General features: G+C 34.2%; 1 protein-coding gene across 1 annotated transcript; it reads right to left on the bottom strand.

The window, feature by feature from the left end:
• Positions 1 to 548: 548 nt before the first annotated feature.
• On the bottom strand, positions 549 to 23,039 carry LOC129235341 (arrestin domain-containing protein 3). Its single transcript, XM_054869136.1, has 4 exons — positions 22,075 to 23,039; positions 7,324 to 7,691; positions 1,871 to 2,369; positions 549 to 933 (listed from the first exon to the last, which is right to left on the bottom strand). The coding sequence occupies exons 1-4, from the start codon at positions 22,184 to 22,186 to the stop codon at positions 779 to 781; spliced, it is 1,134 nt and encodes a 377-aa protein (XP_054725111.1). The 5' UTR covers positions 22,187 to 23,039; the 3' UTR covers positions 549 to 778.
• Between the last annotated feature and the right edge of the window lie 326 nt (positions 23,040 to 23,365).

Here is a 23,365-nt window from a genome sequence, read left to right as displayed (position 1 = left end):
ATAAATATTGTTTTTTAAACCTTAAATATAGTACACTATCGTCTTAAAATTCCGTTTACCGCAATCATTTCCTTCCCTTTCAAAAAAAAATTGCTAAAAAACGCTTTTCTTCGGCTTCTAAAGCAGACTACTGCCTTCAGCCGCCGAGCTTTAGCGAAGCGCAGAATGTTTTGACCTAGTATCAGCTGCGCCGCCTACTAATGGTACCGAATTTGGCCTTTTTAGGATGTATCGGGATCTCGAGTGTTCGACCAAGACTCTTTTCCTACCAGGTAAGCATAAAGCTCGAAATGCGCCAAATTGCTGAAAAGATTTTAAAGATACCACAAAATCCGATTCAACTTCCGATTGATTTTCAGCACATTCCAATGTCAGTTATATCCTAGATTGTATTATACGGCTTAAGATACTTCCTACAAGACCGACAAGTGTTACAAGCTTCTGGCATCCGCATGTTTCTCATAAGACTCAGTCGAAGCAGACAAATGTCTCAAATTTTTCACGAACACTACAGATGATGAAATGTTCACGTTAAGAAAACCAGAGAATTCACAATTTCATTAATTTATTTTGGTTTTTGCTAGATATTTTTTATTGTAATAATACTATCTGTTAATAATAATAATTAGAAAGAAGAGTGTATACTAAATGCATCTACATATTATATAAATCCTTTTTTTGCTTCGGTGCCAAATCTATCTGCACCTTACGTAAAACATAAGTTTTGTATTGACAGCGGTTGCAAACTATCACAAGCGACTGCTTTGCAATGCGCCAACTAGCTACAGCGCGTAGCAACATGTTGCTGCAACATTGTTTCCGGTGTTGCCCAAGTATCGCATAGCAGAGCAGAGGATAATTTTGGCAGGAATGTATGGTAATCAGTTATTAGGTAGCTATTTTCTGTTGATCTATCACAAACTGCATCAGTAGCTAAAAGAAAAACAAAAAAGTTTAATAAATGGAAATGGCTTATAACAAAATATTTCTATTGGTTTTAGTAGTTATTCGCATCTAAGTATACATATATAAACTGCGCTAAATAGCTATAGCACTAGGACTTATTAACACCTTTGTCCAATTTATTTGTATCATATTTAATTTTAATAATTTTTTTATGAATACAAAGTCAATTCGAACCATATAAATTCATGTTTCAAACTTACTGCGAAGTTAAAAAATTAAAAAAGAATTGCTTTAATATTTCACACTTTTTAATTAGAATTTAAAAAAAATTTAGCCTTCGGTTTTATAATCAAATGCTAGTTTCAAGTGACTCAAACATTCTAATGATTTTTGGAAATTTGTTTTGCTGGTGGTCATTTTCTTCATGTAACGAATGCATGAAGATTTCTTTTTTATATGGAGGAAATACTCATCACCGTCAAGAAAAAAAATTATAAAAAATGAACAGAATTTTTGCGACACCTCAAACTTACACTTTATTATACCAAAATTTAATAAGCAATAAAATATGCATACGAAGGTTTTTCTAAATAATTTTAAAAAGCATTAAAATTTACATACGGAGGTTTTTCTAAACAAATTTTAATAAGCAATAAAATTTGCATAGAAGCTCTAATTAAAAACTATAGAATTGGGATGAAAAGTTTGTGGAATTTTTCTAATTTTTGCTTCAGTCCGTAACTTGAATTCATTCGATTTTCATTAGAAATTGAGCCACCTTTATATATAAAAATAATTAAAATTAAAAAATAAACAGGAAAATTTGTCAAAGCTGGTTGAAATATTGGTGTGCTATCGCTTGTTGCCGCTGTACAAGTATACTTGTACACTTTTATTTATACATAGGTATACATATGTAATATATTTTTTAATAGAACAGAGTCTATTTCACGTTCATACTCACCCAAATTATCGTAACAGTAAAAATTGTCCACCTCCTCCACGCTCTTTTCCAACGCCATTAGTTGCTTTCTTTTAGGCGGCACTGTGCCAATCACAATCGGTATAATAAACTTATGTAGAATACGTTTCTTATTAATCAGCACAGCTTCAACATAATGACTTATTTGTATGAGACTATTTTCATTACTTCTCAATGAAATGTGCACCATTAGCGGTATATTTAGTCGACCGCACACCATCACATATGAGGAACATATTTTGTGAGCATCACTTTTTAGCAATTTGAGAAATTCTTTTGTTTTCTTCTGGGGACTGGTTGCACGAAAACTACTTGCTTCGTATAAATTCACACGTAATTTTGTGCATGATGCAAATATGTGTCGACCATGTAGCGTGTAGGAGATAGTTTGCCCCGGCACATAGCCAGTGCCAGTGGGTAGGCTGAAGTGGAGCGGCTCATGAATGTTCGACGGCGCACTGGTGATGGTTAGTTTTTGAGGCTGGAAATTTAAAATTTTTATGAAATATAAAATACTTATGAAATATTAAATTTTTATGAAATTTAAAATTTTATGAAGTTCTAACTAATTTTTATAAAATTTAAGATTTTTATGATGTATACAATTTTTCTGTAATTCAAAATTTATTAAAAGTTAAAATTTTTATGAGATTTACTATTTTTTTGGAATATAAAATTTTTATAAAATTTGCGATTTTAATGAAACTTGCAGTTTTTATGAAATTTATAATTTTTATGGAATTTAAAACTTTCAGAAAATGTTCAGCTGCTTATAATATTTATGATATTTATGAATTTACAATTTTCCTAACTATACTATGATATTTATCACACCAATCATACTGATGACAAGGCACATGGTAGAACGGCAGTAATTATAAACAAAGACATTGATGTGAACCACTATAGGCAGGACTACTTGCAAGCGACATCTATACAAATCGAGGACTTTAGTGGACATTTAACCCTTTCTGCCTTATACTGCCCTCTTTAACATAAAAATTATAAGATACTATACTTTGGCTTTCTTAAAACTCTTGAAGGCCGTTTTATTGCAGGCGGAGATTACAATGCAAAGAACAGAAGCAACCTGATTTAATTAACTTTTACATTACGAAAGATATTAAAAGTGAGCAAAAGGAAATATCTCCAAGCTTTGACCTTACTATCCTAAACTATAAGACACATAAATTTTACAATAATTATACGAACTGGAACTATTTTCGTGAAATTATGAAGCAAAGCCTTAACATTAAAGTCCTTCTAAAGAGCGAAAAAATAGACTCCGCAATCGCATACTTCCATGACAGTATAGTGTATGCAACAACAACTTCCGCACCTATAGTCAAGATGAGTAACAACAAACACAAATTATCCCATAAGATCTTGGAAAAAATCAGAGAAAAACGAAAACTAAGGCAACAATGGCAATCTACACGTTCACCAGATATTAAAAAAAGGCTGAATATAGCAACAAAAGAAATTAAAGATATATTAAAAGTGGAGGATAAATTTGAAAAATATATCGCATCACTGGGAGCTACTAGAGCTACAAACTATACACTATGAAAGGCCTGCAAAAAAATTCGACAACACAGTTATGCACCAACCCCCTCTAAGGACTAAGACAAATTCTTGAGCGAAAACACCAAAAGAAAAAGCAAAAATACTAGCTGATCATTTAAAAAAAAACATTTACAAATCAACATAATAACCAAGACATTGACAATTCCGAATTTCATGCTGCTGAATTCTAAAGGAGTTACGCGACAAAGCCACTCTCTACTTAAAAAATATAATATATTTAACTCAGCATTACGAATGAAGTATTTTCCACTGCCTTGGAAGGTTGTTGAAATCATCGCAACACCCAAACCTAACAAAGACACCTCTGAGGCTTCTTCATATATAGTAGACCAATTAGTTTATTATGTACCATCATTATCTAAACTTTTTGAAAAGCTTATACTTGACCGCCTTGACCCAATAGTACAGGTGAGAAACTTATTTCCTTCACACTAATTCGGATTTCGTAGAAAACATTTAACAATAGAACAGGTACATAGAGTAATAAATAAAATATTGTCCGAAATTGATAAAAGAAATACATGCGTTGCTGTGTATCTTGATGTAGCGAAAGCTTTCGACAGCGTGTGGCACAAGGGTTTAATATTTAAACTTAAACAATATCTTCCACTCGACTACTATTTGTTAATGAAAAACATTTAGCAAACAGATACTTTTATGTGAAATATAGAGACAAATACTCTAACATTCAACGCATGGAAGCCGGTGTACCTCACGGTAGTGTACTAGGGCTTGTACTATATGTGCTGTACACAGCTGATATTTCCTTGGACACAAGAATCTGACAATAAACATTTCACAAATCCCGATAGACACCAAAGCAAGATACCTTGGAATGACTATTGACTCCAAACTTCTGTGGAAAAAACATATTACGTTGAAAATAAATGAGGTAGAAAAACAGATTCCGACAACTATACTGGCTACTTGGCAGGCGCTCGAAACTGTGCTTCCTGAATAAAACCCTTATATACAAAACTGTGATTGTGCCAATCTGGGCATACGGCATAGAAATCTGGGGAACTGCAAGTAAAAGTGACATTGACATTTTTCAACGACTACAATCAAAAATACTCAGAACTATAACCTTATGCATCCTGGTACGTCCAAAACGAAGATATTCATCGCGACCTCAACATCTATACAGTAACAGAAATCATCCGCAACGCAGCGCAAATCATATTGTCCGTTTAATGAACCATACAAATACTGACATGCGACAACTCCCATCAACAGAAAGGGTAAACTCCAGGCGGCCAATCCCAACTCAGCTGATAACTAGAATAACACAGGCCTGCGAAATCTCGCTTTTTTACAGTTTCTAAAACCGCTATGGGTGTTTCCTGAAAGTTTTTTATGCTGAAAACGAATATGACCTTGAAAATGCTTCAGCATGTCAGGATTTTTGGCAATTTGAGGTTAAATAGACAAAAAATGCAGATTTAGGCCATTTTTTAAATTTTTTTTTGAGCAAGGTAAAGTTTTTTTTTAATTTTCCACAACGGCAGCGCAAAGTACTACTCTTTAGCTTTAAGCTTCTTTTTTAAAAATATTTTAACGATTAATATAAAAAAAGTTATTATATTTTGAATTGGAGTCTTTTAGATATGCAAATTAAACCTTTCTAACTCTCTAACGCCCCTGTAAAGGGCGAAGTTGCCAAGAAAATCATGTATATTTATAACAAGGCTTCTACGAGTATTCCAACAGTTTCACATTACCGCGCAATGTACATGATAAATGAGTATCATAAAAAGTACAGAGAAATTAAAAAGGGTTTGTATTCTGCACATAGAAGTCCTGCTCTGAAAAAACGTGCTGATGACTTTAAGGCGAATGCTTCCCGACTTTTTGATATTTCAGCCTGTATGTGTCAAAATTTTACAACTTGATCATGTCCAAATGGAAAAAAAGTTTCTCAAAAAGAGCAAGACTTTTCTGTCAGACCAAAGAGGTGCGCGTATCGGCCGTATCGGAATAGTGGGCATACCTGAAACAAAGAAACTTATAGAAAGACAACGACGCAGCGATGATATGAGATGAGAAAACTATGCCTCTTGCTCTACGTTCGGCTGCAATTTTATTATTATTTTATAGTGTACAGGTGCTTAATCTTGGATAAATATATGTCTAATTAGTTTACAGTCCTTATTTTTGGTATGAAATGTGCTCCGAAATCTATGCATAGAGAAAAAAAAATATCCTGAAAAAATAAAATTTTTCAGAATATCAACTGAAATTTCAATATTTGAGGCCTCTGCTGGCGACAGAAGATATCGTTCGATTGGGCTGAAATTTGGCACACACTTTATTAGTCTAATAGTGCAACTTTTCCGCACTATTAGAACTTGATCCTAAAAAAATTTTTTTTTTCGGCCCACTCTAATGTGCAGGCCATTTTAATACTTTTTCTTTCTCTTTCAATTCACATTGGCCCCTATTATGAGTTGCATTCGATCTTCGATATTCGTTGGTTGTCGAATATCGAAAATCGAATGTCAATTTGGTATTATGAGCGGTGCAACGCTGTCGAAATTTTCGTTGTATACCGAATTTAGAGTCGAATGCAATTTTGCTTTCGATTGTGTAGCGTATTGTGGGAAAACTTGTTAAAATGTAAGTTGTTTGCGATTATTTATTGTTTTATAGTAACCAAATAATAAATATATACTAATTTTGTTAATATTATGCAGGTCGAAACTCGTGAGTACCAAACAGCAATTAGAAAGGCTAGTTGCATTAATGGAAGAGAATCCACAATTCGCAAAAGGGATTTCCACCAAAGTACAAGCAGCAAAAAAATGGGAGGAATTTACAACGGAGCTGAATTGCTTGGGACCACCAGTTAGAACGGCAGCAAAATGGATTAAGGTTAATAATGGTTTTTTTTGTGATGTTTATAGAAATACATTTTTATTTTCCCTTGGCAGGTATGGTCTGAAATACGTAGAGGAACTGAAATACATATTTTTTTCGAATGACGAATAATTGAACAAAGAAAATTTATAGCAAAAATAAAACAGAAACTGTGGCGTAAAGGTTTCTATTTAATACTTTTTAGATTTTTCTATAATATTCTAAGAATTTCATTTTTTATGTTTTCTGCTTCTCCGTTATTTGGCTCCACTTCAATATCTTCAGCATCATCGTTGAGGGTCTCATCGGATAACTCTTCATCCGGAAGTTGAACATTATAAAACAAGCAAATGTTGTGCAAAGCTGCACACACATTAATAATTTGTGTTGCTTTTTTTGGATAATAGTAAAGAGCTCTTGGCTCGGGTGCACTGCTGCAACTGGTTTTCTGTATATCTTTGTTTATTATCTGTTTCATAAACGGCTCTTTAGATGATCTAAAGTTCTTTAAAAATCTGTAAGGAAATTTCTGTAATATTAAGTACGTCAACACATTTTGAAAATTCTAAACGTACTCAGTGGAAGCCATTTCTAGGGGGTTGGATGCGCCCCTCAACTGTTTTCTACTTCTAGCTAGTTCCGCTAATCTTTTATCGGCCGATAAATAGTCGAACCACAACTCCGTTGTACTCATTTTCACAAAAAATACTTTTTTTAACTTTTAAAAATGTTGTTAGCAAAGAGTTTCAATACAATCGGTTTTTCTTTTATTTTGATTTGCTGTATCAGCTGAGAAAAAATTATCTATTTTAAATGCGTCGAGCGATCGAAATTCACAATAGTCCTATTCTTCAACGAATGAGCACCATAATACCAAATTAAAATTCGTTCGATCAGCACTTTCGACTACAGTCGAAGATCGAATGTTGCTCATAATAAGGGCCATTATTATTTTTTTTTTTCCAATATTAAATTTTTCATTATTTACTCACCTCAACTAACTCCGCTGCATCACTCAAGTCCAAACGATTTTTGACAACTATACGCGCTGTGAATACTTTGTTGAAAACCGATTTCCGCTGCAACACCAATCGCACGCAGTAACCAACTTCGCCATGCAACATTTCACAGCTTGCTGGCGCATCGTGTGGCAACGTAAAGCAAAACTCTTCCACACGCACCTCACCCGCTTGCAATCGCATGCACTTCGCAAGCGTATATGACTCACATAAATGCTCCTGCTTGCCACTATAGAGCTCCTTATTATCCCTCTCAATGCTGTCGTTATGCAAAAGGGATGCACCTCTACTCTTCTCTAGCCATTGTACGCGCTCAGTCCCAACCAATGAGAGTTGTATTGCTGTCGAAGTGTGAAAACAAAACAGCAGAACAAACAAATTAAATAAATATGAAAATTATAAATAAAACAGACATACGAATGGTAAAGATAAACAGTTGTGTTAGCATTTTATTGCAACTTTTTAAAATTGTAAAACTCGCAACTCAGCTTATTTACATACATAATTTTGGAGTATTATTTTTTATCAGTTTTATGACTTGCTCGCTTTTTTTTTTGCTTTTTTTTTTGGTGGCGTGTGCAAATGTTGCAAATGTTTGCTAATTGTTAAGATAAATGCTTTTGAGAGCAGCTATCGTTTATCTAAACCAGGCGCGCCCTTATCATAAACGAATTAGTATGAATTTTTGGTTTTTGTTATTTCATTGGGATGTGATAAAGCAGTAAATTGTGTTCCTCACAAATCAGCTAATCACATAATTTTAGTATATTAGTTATTTTAATAAGGTGTAATTTATATATGTACATAGGTCGCTTGTTAAATTTTGTGCTTTTGTATTATATCAGATATTTCGCACCCAAAGATGTGGCCGAAAATCAAGCACGTAATGAAATGAACCGCTGTACGCTTTGAAAAGTTTATGGACATATTAATTTCTCCGTCGACTTGATGCACCAAACGAGCCGTGTATGCTTAAGTTTTGTAAGAAATTTTGAAAAATTTCCACCTGTTGTCAACTTTCAGTTGTTAATCCTCCAATGCCTGATTTTTATGAAGTATAGGGCTCAAAAAATCATTTTAGCCAAATTTTTAGTCAAAATGAACGAATTTTAAATCCGTTTTTTATTAGACTCTTACTTTACGTGGTACAGCTAATAATATCTCTCCCGCCCTTTGGCGGAATCGGGCATTTACGCTTAAATTTTTGAAATTAATAATTTTTTTGTATTGGATATTAATTCTTATTTGAAGCCTGCCCATCAAATCCACGCCGCCCATATGGTAATTATATTCTTATATAACATTTGCGTAATTTATCTCGATATTTTCTTTATTTTTTCGATTCCATCAAGTTACTTTTTGCAACTGAGTATCTTTCTTTCGTCAACATTAGAGATGTCAAACATTTCTTGTAGCAAGTGCAGCATCAGAAGGCAACTTGCAGTTTGGCACACGATTAACTCGTACAGTGCCCAAACTGTAAGTACCGCGACTCCGAAGGTAGACAATCAGGCCGAACGAAGTGTAAAGATTATCAAATTAGATAATATGATTGACGTTGTCCGGAACTTTTTGAGAAAGTCTTACAACGAGATTTGATGCAGCGCCAAGGTCAGAATGATGTTATCTGAAGCGCCTAAGTAAATCTCAATCGTATATAGAGAAAAGTTTTGTTCCCCATTTATGAGAGTTAGCTGGTACATATTGATCGGGTTGCCTTGCATTTTTCCTTTTGAACACATTTGCTCATCAACGTTAAAATGCTGTCGTTTACGAAATTCATTAAATCGATTTCGAGTCGTCGTATTTCTTATTATATCAGAGGAATGATTTCCCCAATACGAAGGAACATTGGTATATCGATAGACTGGCATAAAGAATGGAAATAAAAAGCTCCATCTTTTTCGTTCCGTTTTTCGATATCATTTTGAGCAGCATATAGTACAAGTAAATTCATTTTCTCGGTCAAGTACTAAACACGAAAAAATGTATATAAAGTTTTCAAACAAATGAGGGATTACTAAACTAACCATACATTTAGAAACCAATCTGCCAATAAATATTTGAATCAATCAAAAAGTGTCTTCAATACTTTGAATTCTGCTGGTATTTTCTTGTGGTCTTGGAACACGAGCTCACTTGCATGTAAGCACAAATGCTTCTTCTTCCAAGTAATTTAATTGAGAGTGGGTGAATTATTTTTTAATTCATTTGAATTACCAAGAAAATCACCACTCGGTGGAACAGCAGATTCGCCATCCTGAAATCCAACTCATGGCTAAGGTTTACGTCGGCGTTTGCTTGATTGAGACCGAAGAGCAGCAGAAGCATCGATTGAAATTGGACCAATTTGATCGGAAGCGGCTGCTGTTTTTTCCTCGGATGAAAGAGTTGCAGTTGAATTTGTTTCAAAATTATATAGGCTATTCAAATTTATTGTATCATTTAATGAATCTGTCAAGTTGAGACATTCGTTGATGTCCTTATCGAAAATTTAGCCATTTGCAGCATCTTCATTCTCATCATAGGTATCGCATTCTTCTTCCCTTGTTATATTTACGTCATGGGTTGGATTTTCATTCACCAGCGCCAGATTGATTGCCAATTTCTCTACTACGATGACCACACATTTTGAGCGCAATACCAAGCTCCGGTTTCACTCTCGGAGCGATTTTAATAGACTTAAACTACTAAATGCCAGTATATTTTTGATCTTCTAATAAATGTTTTAAATTTCTTACTCACCAGCGCCAAACAAAACGTACCCCCTACAAGAAAGCGCAAGGCAAATGCAAAGTGCAGTAAATGCCACAAAGTTATTCGCCGTGAGCGCAGCATTGACATGTGCCTAAGCTACATATATCTGACTGATTTGTATATAAAAAAATTTTAATAATACAAAATTAAGAAAATGCATATAATGCAAATCCATATTAGTTTATCAGCGGAAGGCTTTGTTAAATTTCATATAATTAATAATATATTATAATATCATATATGTATAGAATTTAGTTTTTTCCCAAATGAATCAATAAAACAGGACAATATGACTGGTTAAAAATCATACGCCAGTTCTACTCATGATTATCTTTTACGTATGTATGTCAGTATGTCAATATGATTATCTTTCCAGCGTTAGGCTAGGTTAGGTCAACCCAATCACAATTCAGCAACTGAACAATAGCCACCCAGACCTCAACATAATTCTGCACAAAGACCTCGACCTACAAGAGACATTCAACACAAAAATTGGGAGCGGAAGACCAGCTAAAATATTGCAACTCTACGAGTATATGGATTTGGAGCAACAGTGGAATGATGCCCATTTTACCCAAAAAATTATATTTTCGTATAAGACGGATTTTCATCTCAGCAGCGACCTTGATAAACAAACGTTGCTGTATTTCTTCATCTTCTTGATTGGCGCAGTTGACGCCGAAGTGATTTTGGCCGAGTTCGACCAGGCGTACCAGTCGTTTCTTTCACTTGCTGACGCCAATTAGAAATGCCAAGTGAAGCCAAGTTCTTCACCACATAGCCCTTTCAAAGCAAGGGAGGCCTTCTTCTTCCTCTGCTACCACCTTCGGGCATAGTATCGAATATTTTCTCAGCCGGCGGGTTTGCGTCGAATCGTATGACAAGACCTAGCCGTTCCACTTAATTCGCTGGCCTATATCCATGTCTGCGTACAGCTGATCGTTTCATCCTTTCTTCCATCCCTGCCTGCGATATACGCCGTCAACAACGCGGAAGGATTGCATTCATAGCTCTGAATATACACGCGTAGTGATAGAGAAGCCAACGCATCCTGATCTTATGTTTCCCATTTTTGTTCGAACATATTATTTATTTTTTTATTTAATTAGTCATTTTCGTATGTGTCAGTTTGCCTCTTCGGAGCTGTGATTTGACACCATTGAACATGATTTTTTGTAGAGTGACGTTAAAGAATGATTCATACAATATTGTTTGGCTGAAATAGGGTGTGAAACCCTAGGTAGTGTGCTGCAAAATATGGGTTGCATTATGAGCTAATGCGCGGCTATTTGAATGAGTTGATATTTAATAACTAATTGGAACTGAAACCAGCCGCGGACCAACCAAGGAACATTAAACAGCAAGAAGAGCAAGAATATCAATACAAATTCATTTTGTTTATGCTTCTGGTACCTAGAATGGCTAAAATCAATAAACAAAGATTGCAAATAAATGGAAAAAATTAGATAAACTGCTTTATGCTACTACTTATACCTGTTACATGTGCCTTGGGCCAACTTTTTATTTAGATTTTGACAAATTTTATATGAAACAAAACTTCATCCCGAGTTGCGATATCTAAGCCTATAAAATGCTTCGAAAATGTGTTCAATGGTTTTTGAATTTTTTTTAAATATAGTACAGTTTTTTCCATTTTCTTAGAAAACAGTCCGCATAACTTAAGACACTAATACGTTGATCCACAACCGTCTTCAATTCATGAGTTAGAAACTTTTCCCACATGAATAGTTTTAACTGAAATAGGCAATAGTTTGTCGAATTTTCAAATGTTTGTCAAAAAAATACAAAATGTGGAAGTTGGCTAAAAATGCATATATAATAAATATTTGCATATGCAGAGTTTCCTCTGTTAAGAAAACTTACCTAACCGTAATAAAATTATGAAAAGTACTGGGATCTTATCCACCTTTAAAAAAAATTTATTTTGTCGAGATAAAAGTTGAGATTTCGCAATGAAAATCAGTACGTAGCTATTTTCAGTATAATTCTAATTATAATTTTTAAAAGCACAAAAAATGCGACTTTGGTAAAACTCAGCAGGTCAAATATCGTGGAAAGAGTGGCAACAAAGAAAGAAACATTTTGAAAAAATGGCGGTTCATTCTTATTGCATACCTTAAAAACAAATTTGAAAAAGTATTAAAAAAAATTTAAAACATATGTGACCTGGTCTACGAAAAGGTACCTTCCGTGCGAAAACAAGTTTTCGAGAAAAAAGCAGTTAAAGTTTAAACTTCTAAAAACCCTTGTAACTTTTTTAAATATTAATATTTTTCAATCCGGTTGGCTTATTTTCTTCAGCATAGATCACAGTATCAATAAAATCACAGAAGCAGTGAAAAATATTTTTTTTATATATAAATAAATAAGAAAAAGCATTAATCGCAGAAATCGTTTTAAAAAATAAGTTAGCTTTTGTACCGACATCCATGCCAAAAATTTTTCGAAGTACTGAATACGATTCTGGTGTCAAATTTGAAAAATTGTAAATGGCATATCCAAGATGGCGCTCCAAACATAGAAAAAATAATTTAAGTTTTCCAAATAGCAACAATAACCATAAATCAGTGACACATGTTTGTAAAGGTTTTTAAAGCCACTGACTACGAATATGATGTCAAATTGACAATTTTACAGTTGACAGCTGCGTTACGTCTCCTTATTCTACTACTACGTTTATGTAATCATTTCTGTTAGTCTTTTGTTCACAAAATAGTGAAAAATGAGTGTTGACGAGGAGTTTAGTGCCATTTACAGTAAATATTTTCCTAAAAACGATGAAGACGATGATGTTAGTTCGAATAGCGATGATGATGGTGAACTATATTTGACTCATTCAGAACATGATATGGAAAAAGCTTTCGTTAAGATAGATTTATCTACTGTGGATGAAGAGGAACAGGAGATGGTAACCAAATTTTTCTCTAACAATTGTTGTACTAACAAATGCCAAACAATTGTACCACGAAAAATGATCGAGAGTGTGCGAAACAACTGTTTAGAGTTATCAAAAAATGAGCTCGATTTATTAATACTAAGTCATATCGAAGCCGGAATGATGTGTAATGAAGAATTAGAAAGTGTTTATTCCAATCTTGCCCAACGGAAGAAATATGATCAAAGAAAGGATGTAGAAGTAAGGAGACATAAGATCGAATTTACCTTTTACAACGTACCTGCTTTTCGTTTTTCCTTTTTGAGCATGCATGTGGGATAAGACGTTACAAAAACTTAGTGAATCATTTTCGAATACACGGTGCAACATTACGAGTGCATGGACTAGCAAATAAACCATCTACAAATCCGAAGGCGTTGAAGTCAGCTGACATTCAAAAAGCTGCCAAATTTATCGAGTATACAGCCGATCTATTGGCACTTCCCTTGCCGGGACGGCTTCCAAAATTCATCGCATATCGGATTCGTAATCAGCAACGCAAAAAAAACCCGTGTATTGAATCTTAAGAGGATCCGTTAAATTTTAAAAAACCTTGTCCGACATATTGGATCCGCCATTTTGATTTTAAATAATCTCACTTCATATTCATATTCAGCGAACTCGCAAACCCCTGAATAACAGTTTTTAAATATTTTAATTAATATAACTTTTGATGTTGAAACAATGCCACAATTCGTGACAAAAATTTTGACAAATCCTTAAAAACCACCATTTATAAAGTTATTAATACATTTTTTGTAACAAATTTTTTGAAAACAGACTTCAGTATCGTATTCATTACACCCCAGACTGTCCAGAAATGGTTCAGTTTTTAATTTGCACAAATTATTGTCTTCGTTATTCTAATTTGTATCATGACAAAAAAATCAGTCTTTTTCGTATTTGTACTTTTCTTTTTTTTACTTTTAACAAACTTTTAAACAAATTATGACTTTCTGGTTTTCACCATTTTAAAGAGCCTCTCACACACTATTCGAATCAACAAAAAAGTGAACAATGATTTTTTGACACGTGAGGTACCTTTTCATAGACCAGGTCACATATAAATAAAAAAAGTTAAAAAATATAAAATTTTTTAGTAATCTGGAGAAACAACTTGCAATTTAAAAAACAAAAACATTAGAAAAAAATTTTAAAAAAAGTTTACCCTAAAAAAATTAAAAAATTTATCGGCAAAATTAATTTTTTTTTTAATTTAAAAATCATGAAAAATTTTGTTTTTCTGTAATCTGGAGAAAAAATTGGTTCGAATAATAAACTACATAAGAAAAATTTAGTCGAACCTTAAATGCTGGTTCAGAAATTGCAGATTAGGCACAAAACCATACAATTTTTATGTACGAGTATACCTAAAAAATGAGACGTTCAGCTATTAGTCCATAGATGTCGCTAGTAGTATTTTTAAACCTTCCCAAATGTCTTGTTTTTTTTCGTCTGTCATCTGTCAACAATATTTAGTTCATTGTTTGTTACGTTTCATACAACAATGCATTTTTGTCGCTCTTAAAAATGTCAAATTCCGTGCCTTCAGACTACGATTTGCGAACATCGTCGATTTTCTGTTGTAAATTGAAGAAAAACGCTTCTCAAGCTCATCAAATGCTTATAAAAGCTTATGGTGGACATGCTCTAACTAGAGCACAATGCTTCAGGTGGTTTGAAAAATTCGAAGTGGTGATTTTAGCGTGGAGAACGAGGACCGTGGCCGGCCACCGAAAAAGTTTGACGACGCCGAGTTGCAAGCATTGTTGGATGAAGGTGATGGTCAAACGCAAGAAATGATGGCAGAGCAGTTGAGAGTGACCCAAAAAACCATTTCCAAACGTTTGAAAGGCATGGACATGATTTTAAAGGTCGAAAGATGGGTGCCGCATGAACTGACTGAAAGGCAACAAGAGAACCGAAAAACCACTTGTGAAATGCTGCTCCTCCAGTTCTAAAGGAAGTCTTTTTTGCATCGAATCGTTACGGGTAATGAAAAATGGGTGTATTTCTCCAATTCCAAGCGTAAACGATCGTATGATTGCCAAAAACAACGGCCAAACCAAATCACTTCGGCCGCAAGGCAATGCTGTGTGTTTTTTGGGATCAGCGTGGTATGATTTGGTACGACCTATTAAAACCAGGTGAAACGCTACCAACGACAATTGGCCGATTTGAACAGCGTTATACACCGAAAACGCCCAGAATATGCCGATCGGCGTCACAAAGTAATTTTTCTTGATGACAATGCACCGCCACATCGAACAAGAGGGCCCGGTATTTGATGGAGACGTTCGTTTGGGAACCGCTGGTGCAGCGCTTCAATTCTCACGAAGAAGCCAAAGAATGGCTCGATTATTGGTTTGCGGCCGAAGACGGCCAATTTTTTTGGCGCAGCATCCTCAAACTGCCTGAGAGATGGGAAAAATGTCACTAGCGATGGCTATTATTTTGAAGACTAAATTTGTAACCCTTTTTTGTTAATAAACGTTTGAAATTGAAAAAAAATATCATTTTATAGGTATACATAATTGGCGCGTACACACTTTTTCTGTTTTTATGTATAACTACGTTAAATTTATCGTCGAAATAAAACAAGCACGCGATGGGGACTTTTTACTTCACCTTTCATATCTTCACAACATACGTACATAAGTATATTTTTCCCTCAAGTGTAGGAATTAAAAATATATTCACTTATGTAATAATTAGGAGCGTGTCATTATTCTGTATTACAAAATTCTGATTGACAAAATTCTGTAAATTGCAAAAAAATTCTGCTTTTTAAAATTCTGCTTTTTTAAAATTTTGCTTTTTAAAATTCTGCTTTCTAAAATTCTGCTTTTTCAAAATTCTGCATGTTTAATGCGAAAAATTCTGCTTTATTCGAATTTTGTGATTTTCGTCATACAAGAAGTAACAAAATAAACATTTATTCCATAAATATACATATGTATATGTTTAAGCGATAACAATATTTTAGTTTAGCCAATTACAATATTTTTTGGAATTTTTTTTTTAAATATGTAGTGTGACTTAATTCATTTCTTTTCTTAATAATTCTTCGCAGCTGTTCGTTTTTTTTAGAAGAGTTCTACGCAAAAATGCTGTGGATTGTGTAGCCGGAGTTGGACTGATGAGGGTTATTTATTTGAAGCGCGGCCGAAGGCCGCCCACGCGAAAAGGAGTTCTACGCAAAAATACGGTGGATTGCGTAGCCGGAGTTGGACTGATGAGGGTTATTTTTTTGAAGCGCGGGCGAAGTCCACCCACGCGAAAAGAAGTTCTACGCAAAAATACTGTGGATTCTGTCGAAACTGAAGAAACAATTATTATTATTATTTTTTTTTTTTTTATTTAATATCTCGAATAATAATAAAAAATAATAATAATAATACAATTAAATAATTACATTCCCTCTTTAACATTGTTAACATTATATTTTAATACAGAATCAGCCTACTGGCGCTATTCTCAAAAATATTTGAGAGAATATTTTTACGTAGAATCTCACCAATACTCAAAGAAAATAACATAATACCTGAACACCAATTTGGTTTTCGCCGACATCATGGTACACCTGAACAATGCCATCGAGTTGTGAATTTCATTATTAACTCCATTGAGCGAAGAGAATATTGTTCCGCTGTGTTTTTGGATATACAGCAAGCATTTGATAAAGTTTGGCACCACGGTCTGCTATATAAAATGAAAAAAAATCTTCCCTTCACCAATTTATTTAATTCTTAAGTCTTATCTTGCTAACAGATCCTATTATGTTAAAGTAAATGATGAAACCTCCACAATAACATATATCAAAGCTGGTGTACCTCAAGGAAATGTCCTCGGACCAGTCCTATACACAATTTTCACATCAGACATGCCACAAACTGAAAACGTATTTATTGCTACATATGCTGATGACACTGCTATAATGGCATCAAATCAATCTCCGATTGAAGCTTCCAACTTAGTTCAGAAGCAACTGGATGAGATACAGTCATGGCTAGATTGTTGGAAAATAAAGGTCAATACAAATAAATCTGTACACGTGCGAAACGACTCTTCTCCTTGCCACATGTATGGCAGTACGATTTCGAAACTTAATAGCGTCAAATACTTAGGATTACATTTAGACAAGCGCCTAACATGGAAATGTCACATTCAAGCCAAAAATAAACTGTAAAAAATGAAAACCAAAAAACTGTATTGGCTACTTGGGCCTAAATCAACTCTATATCTTGAGACTAAACTCCTATTATATAAAGCTTTATTGAAGCCAGTTTGGACTTATGGCATTCAGCTCTGGGGCATAGCCTCGAATTCAAACATTGAAATATTGCAAAGATTTTAGTCGAAAACTTTAAGACTAATTACAAATGCTCCCTGGTACATTACGAATAAAGCCATACATTCAGATCTAAATATTCCTTTTATTAAAAATGAAATTAATCGATTCAGTACGACATACTTACGCAGAATTAGTTATCATGAAAACTTACTGGCAATTACTCTATTGGACGAAACCAATGAAATCATTCGACTTAAAAGACATCATGTTCTAGATCTACCCTTTAGAAATTAATTAATTAAATTAAACAATATGTAAATGCACATATTTACATAAGTATATTATTATTGACCTCACTGGAGGTCAATAATATAAGTCAAATTATTATTACATTATTCAGTGTTCCGCTTACGAGAAAAATTTAAAAAAAGGGTTGCTGGCTCAAGAGGAAAAAATTAAAAAAAAAATTCTTAGGGATTTGTGGAATACACTGAAAAAAAGTGTTGACCTATGGGAGGTGTTCGCTTAAGAGAGGTGTCCGTTAGAAGTGAGTACATATAAATTACTTTTAAAAAACAATATGTCGAAAAATTAGAAAAACAAATTATTTATTTTTTTATTTGCTAATTTGGAAAAACACTCAAGTAGCTAGTAGTCGCGTTGTCGATTACCTATACCTAAAATGAAATACTTACATATAACATTTATAAAACACGCAAGAATAAATTTTTGAAAGGGGTAGATAAACAATTGCTGTTTTAAAATTCGACATTTAATATTTTCTTTATTTTCTTCAAGATATTTACAAACTCGTCTGTGTAAACAATTTATTCCCATATCGAAATATACGCCACTTCAACTTGGTTCATTTTTTCCAGCATTATGAAATTTACTATAGCTGAGTGGTAATTTTTCGACGCTAATATAGGAAGATAACTATTATTAGTTCCTCTTTTGACAGTCTTTCGTCTAAAGAAAATTCGAAAAGTAGATGTATCTACTTACTTTATATTATAAGACAATTCCCGTACTCTCTGAATTGAAAAAATAAGTGCACCACCATTCAATAAATACCTTCTAATTGAAATACTCTGAGTAATAGTTTGCATGATTATTATTATTTTTTAATCCATTTCTTTATTGAAATCTGTTGTTTAAACATTAAGCAATAGTTTAACTTAAATCCCTTTAATTAATTTAATAGACATTTATGGAATACACCCAGTGGTGCAAATATTTACTAATTTTATGATACATAATAATTTCGACGAATTTATTATGAAATGAGGTCTTTTGTAGACTTCCTCTTGAGTCTGGTGAAGATTATGGGACTAGCAACTATTTCTGTGTGAGGAAGGTTTGAGTGCTATTGGAGTCGAGTGTTGTGTGTCGTGGTATATTTTAGTATTTCTTCAGTTATACTGTGTACTTTGATATCACAATGAATTTGTGCATTTGTGATATATGTAATAAGGGGCATTTAAGATCATTCTGAGGGTTTTCGACTGGAATCTTTGAAGTATTTCGATATACGAGTTAACTGCAGTGCCCCAAAGTTAAATGTCATATCGGTTACAGATAGCTGAGTAAAGTGAGAGCCTACTTTCGAGAGAAACATGAGAATTTCTATGTAGTAGCCAATTTAGGCTTCTGAGTTTTATTACTAGAGCCTTCCGTTGGTTGAACATGTGGGTTTTCCATGTGATTTTGCTATCAAGATGCATGCCGAGATATTTTGTGACGTGGGTTCGGGAGATAATTGTATTATTGAGCTTAACTGGTGGGCAAGTTTTTCGATTTAGTGTAAAAGTGACTTGGAAATATTTTGTCTCGTTTCGCTTAATGCGCCACTCTTTCAAGTAATGAGTTATTCTATCAAGTCTTTTCTCGAGTTTTTGGGAGGTCACATGGAGCGGGGGTCAAATGTGAGTACGGCAGTGTCATCCGCGAACGTACGAGGCTCTGACGTCCGAGCATAGGCGGTATAAGCTTACCATCAGTGACAGAAGAAGTGCTGTTGCAAGCAAGCTGGCAGTACGTCTGCGAGCTAAAGCCGACATCTTGGCAGCAGAATCAGGAAAGTAGGCTGATAACTTGCCAATCATGAACTCAATTCTACACCATAGCGTATATACATATATACAGTGACTCACAGCTTATTTGATGCTGGTAATACTTTTTTAGAAAAGAGAAAATGGCTCGATGTTTATTAAATTTAATAAAAAAATGACTTTTAATGAGATATGTATGTATGTACTGTTTACCACTGCAGAACGAACCACAACAAAAACAAAGCCTGCCGAAAAAATATAAAAACAAATAATTTTCTCATCAAAATATGCTCACAGCTTAAATGATGCAGTGTATTTTATATTTTCTGTGAGAATGCAATAACGGTGAAATGTATTTTTTTCTGTTTAGCTTAGCGTCCTAAGTCGTTTTCAAAAAAATTTTTGTAAAGAAAAGTTGAAAAAATATAATTTTTTTATAATGGGAAAACGAACCTCTCTTAAAAAAGGGAAGACGTTATTCGTCATTATAAAGAGGGCAAAAGCCAACGAAAAATTGAAGAAATTGTTGGTATAAGTTCCTCAACTATCCAGCACATTATAGAAAGGTTTCGGCACGAAAACAGGATAGAAAATAAGAACAGATCTGCGCCAAATAAAATATTTAATGATGCAGATAAAAGGTGGATTCTTCGCAAAGTTAAAGAAAAACCCGATTTAAGCGCTTCAAATTAACGAACGAAGTCGAAAAATACTTAGGCAAGGTCTGCCACTCTGAAACTGTTCGTAGAGTTCTGCGCGATTAAATTTTCATGGAAGGACTGCCCGAAATAAGCCGTTGATTAATGCTCGTAATAGAAAACAAAGAATAGAGTTTTGCAGACAACGTTAGAACATTTCTAGAAGTGCATTGTTTTTGCGGATGAAATCAAATTTAACCTTTTCAGGTCTGATGCGAAGTCCTTCGTTTGGAGAAAACCAAACACCGCGCTTCAACCATGTAGTTTGCGCTCTACAGTTAAACACCACGAGGGCAGTGTGATAGTATGGCGTTGCATGTCCCATTCAGGCGTCGGAAAATAAACATTTATCGAAGGAAACATGAATAAACAGATGTATCTGGAACTGCTAAAAGATAATTTAGTACAAAGTGCGGACAAAATAGACATTAGGGATTAGTTTAGGTTCTACCAAGACCACGAGCCCAAGCATACGTCTGGTATTGTAAAAACTTGGCTTATCTGGAACTGCCCACATGTACTACAGACACCTGCGCAGAGTCGAGATCTCAACGTTGTTTAGGATTTGTGGTCAGTGCTGGAAAATAAAATAAGAAACCATAATATTTCTAATGCTTCTAATCTGAAACGGGGACTACAGGAAGAATGGGATAAAATTAGTTCCGATTATACAGTAAAACTTACAGAATCTCTGAGTTCCCGATTAAAAGCTGTTCTAAATCAAATCATGCCGTAATCATTAAATTGAAATATTAATGTGTCTATGTTTTTTAAATACTTTTAATTTAGTGCACCATTTAAGCTGTGACCTCAAAACAGTAACTGAATTATTTTAATTTGTCATATCTTTCTTATGAAGAAACATTTTTCGTCATTAAATAAAACATGTTATTTAAAAATAAAAAAAACTATACCTAAGATTCTTTTCTGTAATGGAAATACCATAAAATATATGTGATATTTTAATAACAAATTTTTTTGGCTGCATCAAATAAGCTGTGAGTCACTGTATGTCACACACAAATGGGGGAGGAGCTCAGCCGTGCCCCTAACTTAAAGGGAGATCAAATTGGATGCATTTTTTCAATAGGGCTTTTTAGACAGATCTCGCATAATTACTGTCAATCTAATTAAATAATTTTTTTTCGGTATTAATTGTCATTTCATTATGGAGAGACTTACGCCTCAACAACGTTTACACATCGTACAATTGTATTACAAAAATCGACGCTCTGTTCGATAAGCGAAATTGCCGTATTTGGGCTGAAGAGCAACCCGAAGCCACTCAAGCACAGCCATTACATCCATTAAAGCTACCATTTGGTGCGATTATATGGCTTATGGGTTGGAGGACTCATCGGCTCATATTTCTTCAAAGACGAGGCTAGCACCAATGTAACAGTGAATGGTCATGATAAACAACGTTTTGATGCCGGAAATTGAAGTTCGTGCTCTCCACAACATTTGGTTCCAACAAGACGGTGCAGTGGATTGGCCACCAATATCGTGTGATATCACTCCTTTGAACTTTTCTTTGTGGGGGTATTTAAAGTCTAAGTGCTTTGTGCATAAGCCAGCTTCGATTGAGACCATTACTAAAGTTATTTACGAGATACCGATCGAAGTCCTCCAGGGAGTCATTCAAAATTGCCAACATTTGAAAGGGGTTATCTTTAAAAAACAAATGTCATGAATGATCATAGACAAAACTAATAAAGATTGCCCTATCAATTTGAATTTTCGTAGGTTTATTTCATTTTAAAAACCGATACCTCTAAATTGATCACCCTTTATTATATTAACTCACCCTGGTATGTATGCTTTACTTGGTTGACCATCTGAAATCTGTAGAGTTCGTCATTGGCATTATTGCGACAAGTCTTAACAGCTGTTTTGTCTCAAGGCTAGCGTATTATATTCAACACATATACAAGTAGAAGCGCATGTGTGTGTATTCACATTACTCACCTTCAACTGGCAGCTGTTTTGTAGTGCTCAATATTATGCTGCCAGTTATTTGCTCACCACTATAGTAGATTGGGGTATTACGCGAAAATTTAAATTGGCAAGACGTTGACATATTTAAATTTATTTTTATTTTTTTATTTCTTTGAATTTTTTTTCTACTCGTGAAATCATTAACATTAACTTTTTTATGCCAAAATAATTACTTTCATACAGTATGCATGTTTTTCGTAAAACTTGCTGATCAATGACTTTTTAACTGAAACCAATTTTGATTGCTTTGTAATTTTTATACACTTTCAATCACGTCAAATTAATTTGCATTTATAATCGTTTAAATTGCTTTAGACATTAATTTATGTATTTTATAAAGATGAGACGCCGCGACGCTGCTTTATTCTAATGATCGTGCAATTTCACAATTATGGTATGTATGTATATGATTTTACTGGAATTAAGTTAAAAAAAATTAAAAAATTTATGCATATGTGCATCAATTTTTTGCACGCCTCCAATTTTCCGTTGTTGGCTAATTCCAACAGGCACTGCACGACACTCAAACTCAAACTAAAGCGTTGTTGATTGCGGCGCTAGCAATGCCTGCTCGATCCACAGCAACGCCACACAAACCGGGTGTGCGCCGAACGAAACCAATCAAATCTGATGCTCGGGCTAAATGCGTGTGTCGCGGCGTAACGCTAGGTAATCTAAAGTTGCCGTTGACGCTTCGCTATTAGCTCCGCTGGCCGGTCTTACACCGCCTATTGACTGCTTTGGGTTTATATCGATGTTTGCCGATTTTCTGTGAATTTGGTTTTCCGCTTATCGCTCAAGTTGCAATACGAGCCGTTCCTCGGTTGTTTGGCTGCGTATACAAATTTTTTGATGGGACGTCAGCGGTAACGTTCAGCTTAAAGCATTTGACAGTAGAAACTTGTGCAACGAACATTCAAGTTTATCGCTACAAATAGGAAGAAACACAGATATTCAATTATTTATTGGCATAATATTAGATACTCATAGATATTTATTGCCACCAGTTTATGACGGCGCTGACTTTCGAAAGGGGAAAAGATTTATTTTGAAGGCAATCAATCGTATTTTGCTTTTGTTGTACGTACTTGAGATATGAATCCCGAGATTCCGACATCCCGTGTTTTTTTAGTCCCGGAAATCACGGAGTTATTGGAAAATTAAATCCAAGCTTCAAACTTTTTGAAAACTAAAAAAACCAACGCAACCAAGTTTCATTAAAATTTCACACTTTTAATCATACATTTTTTTTTGTATTGCG

Source organism: Anastrepha obliqua, chromosome 1 (assembly GCF_027943255.1).
Source record: "Anastrepha obliqua isolate idAnaObli1 chromosome 1, idAnaObli1_1.0, whole genome shotgun sequence".
Taxonomy (NCBI): Eukaryota; Metazoa; Arthropoda; class Insecta; order Diptera; family Tephritidae; genus Anastrepha; species Anastrepha obliqua.
This window is presented reverse-complemented; position numbering and strand designations above follow the sequence as displayed.

Coding starts and splice junctions, on each gene's coding strand:
- LOC129235341 (XM_054869136.1), bottom strand. CDS start 22,186: ATGTCAACGTCTTGCCAATTTAAATTTTCGCGTAATACCCCAATCTAC. Junction 7,692..22,074: donor AAAACAGCTGCCAGTTGAAG/GTGAGTAATGTG, acceptor ACACTTCGACAG/CAATACAACTCTCATTGGTT. Junction 934..1,870: donor TTACTGTTACGATAATTTGG/GTGAGTATGAAC, acceptor TTTTTCTTTTAG/CTACTGATGCAGTTTGTGAT.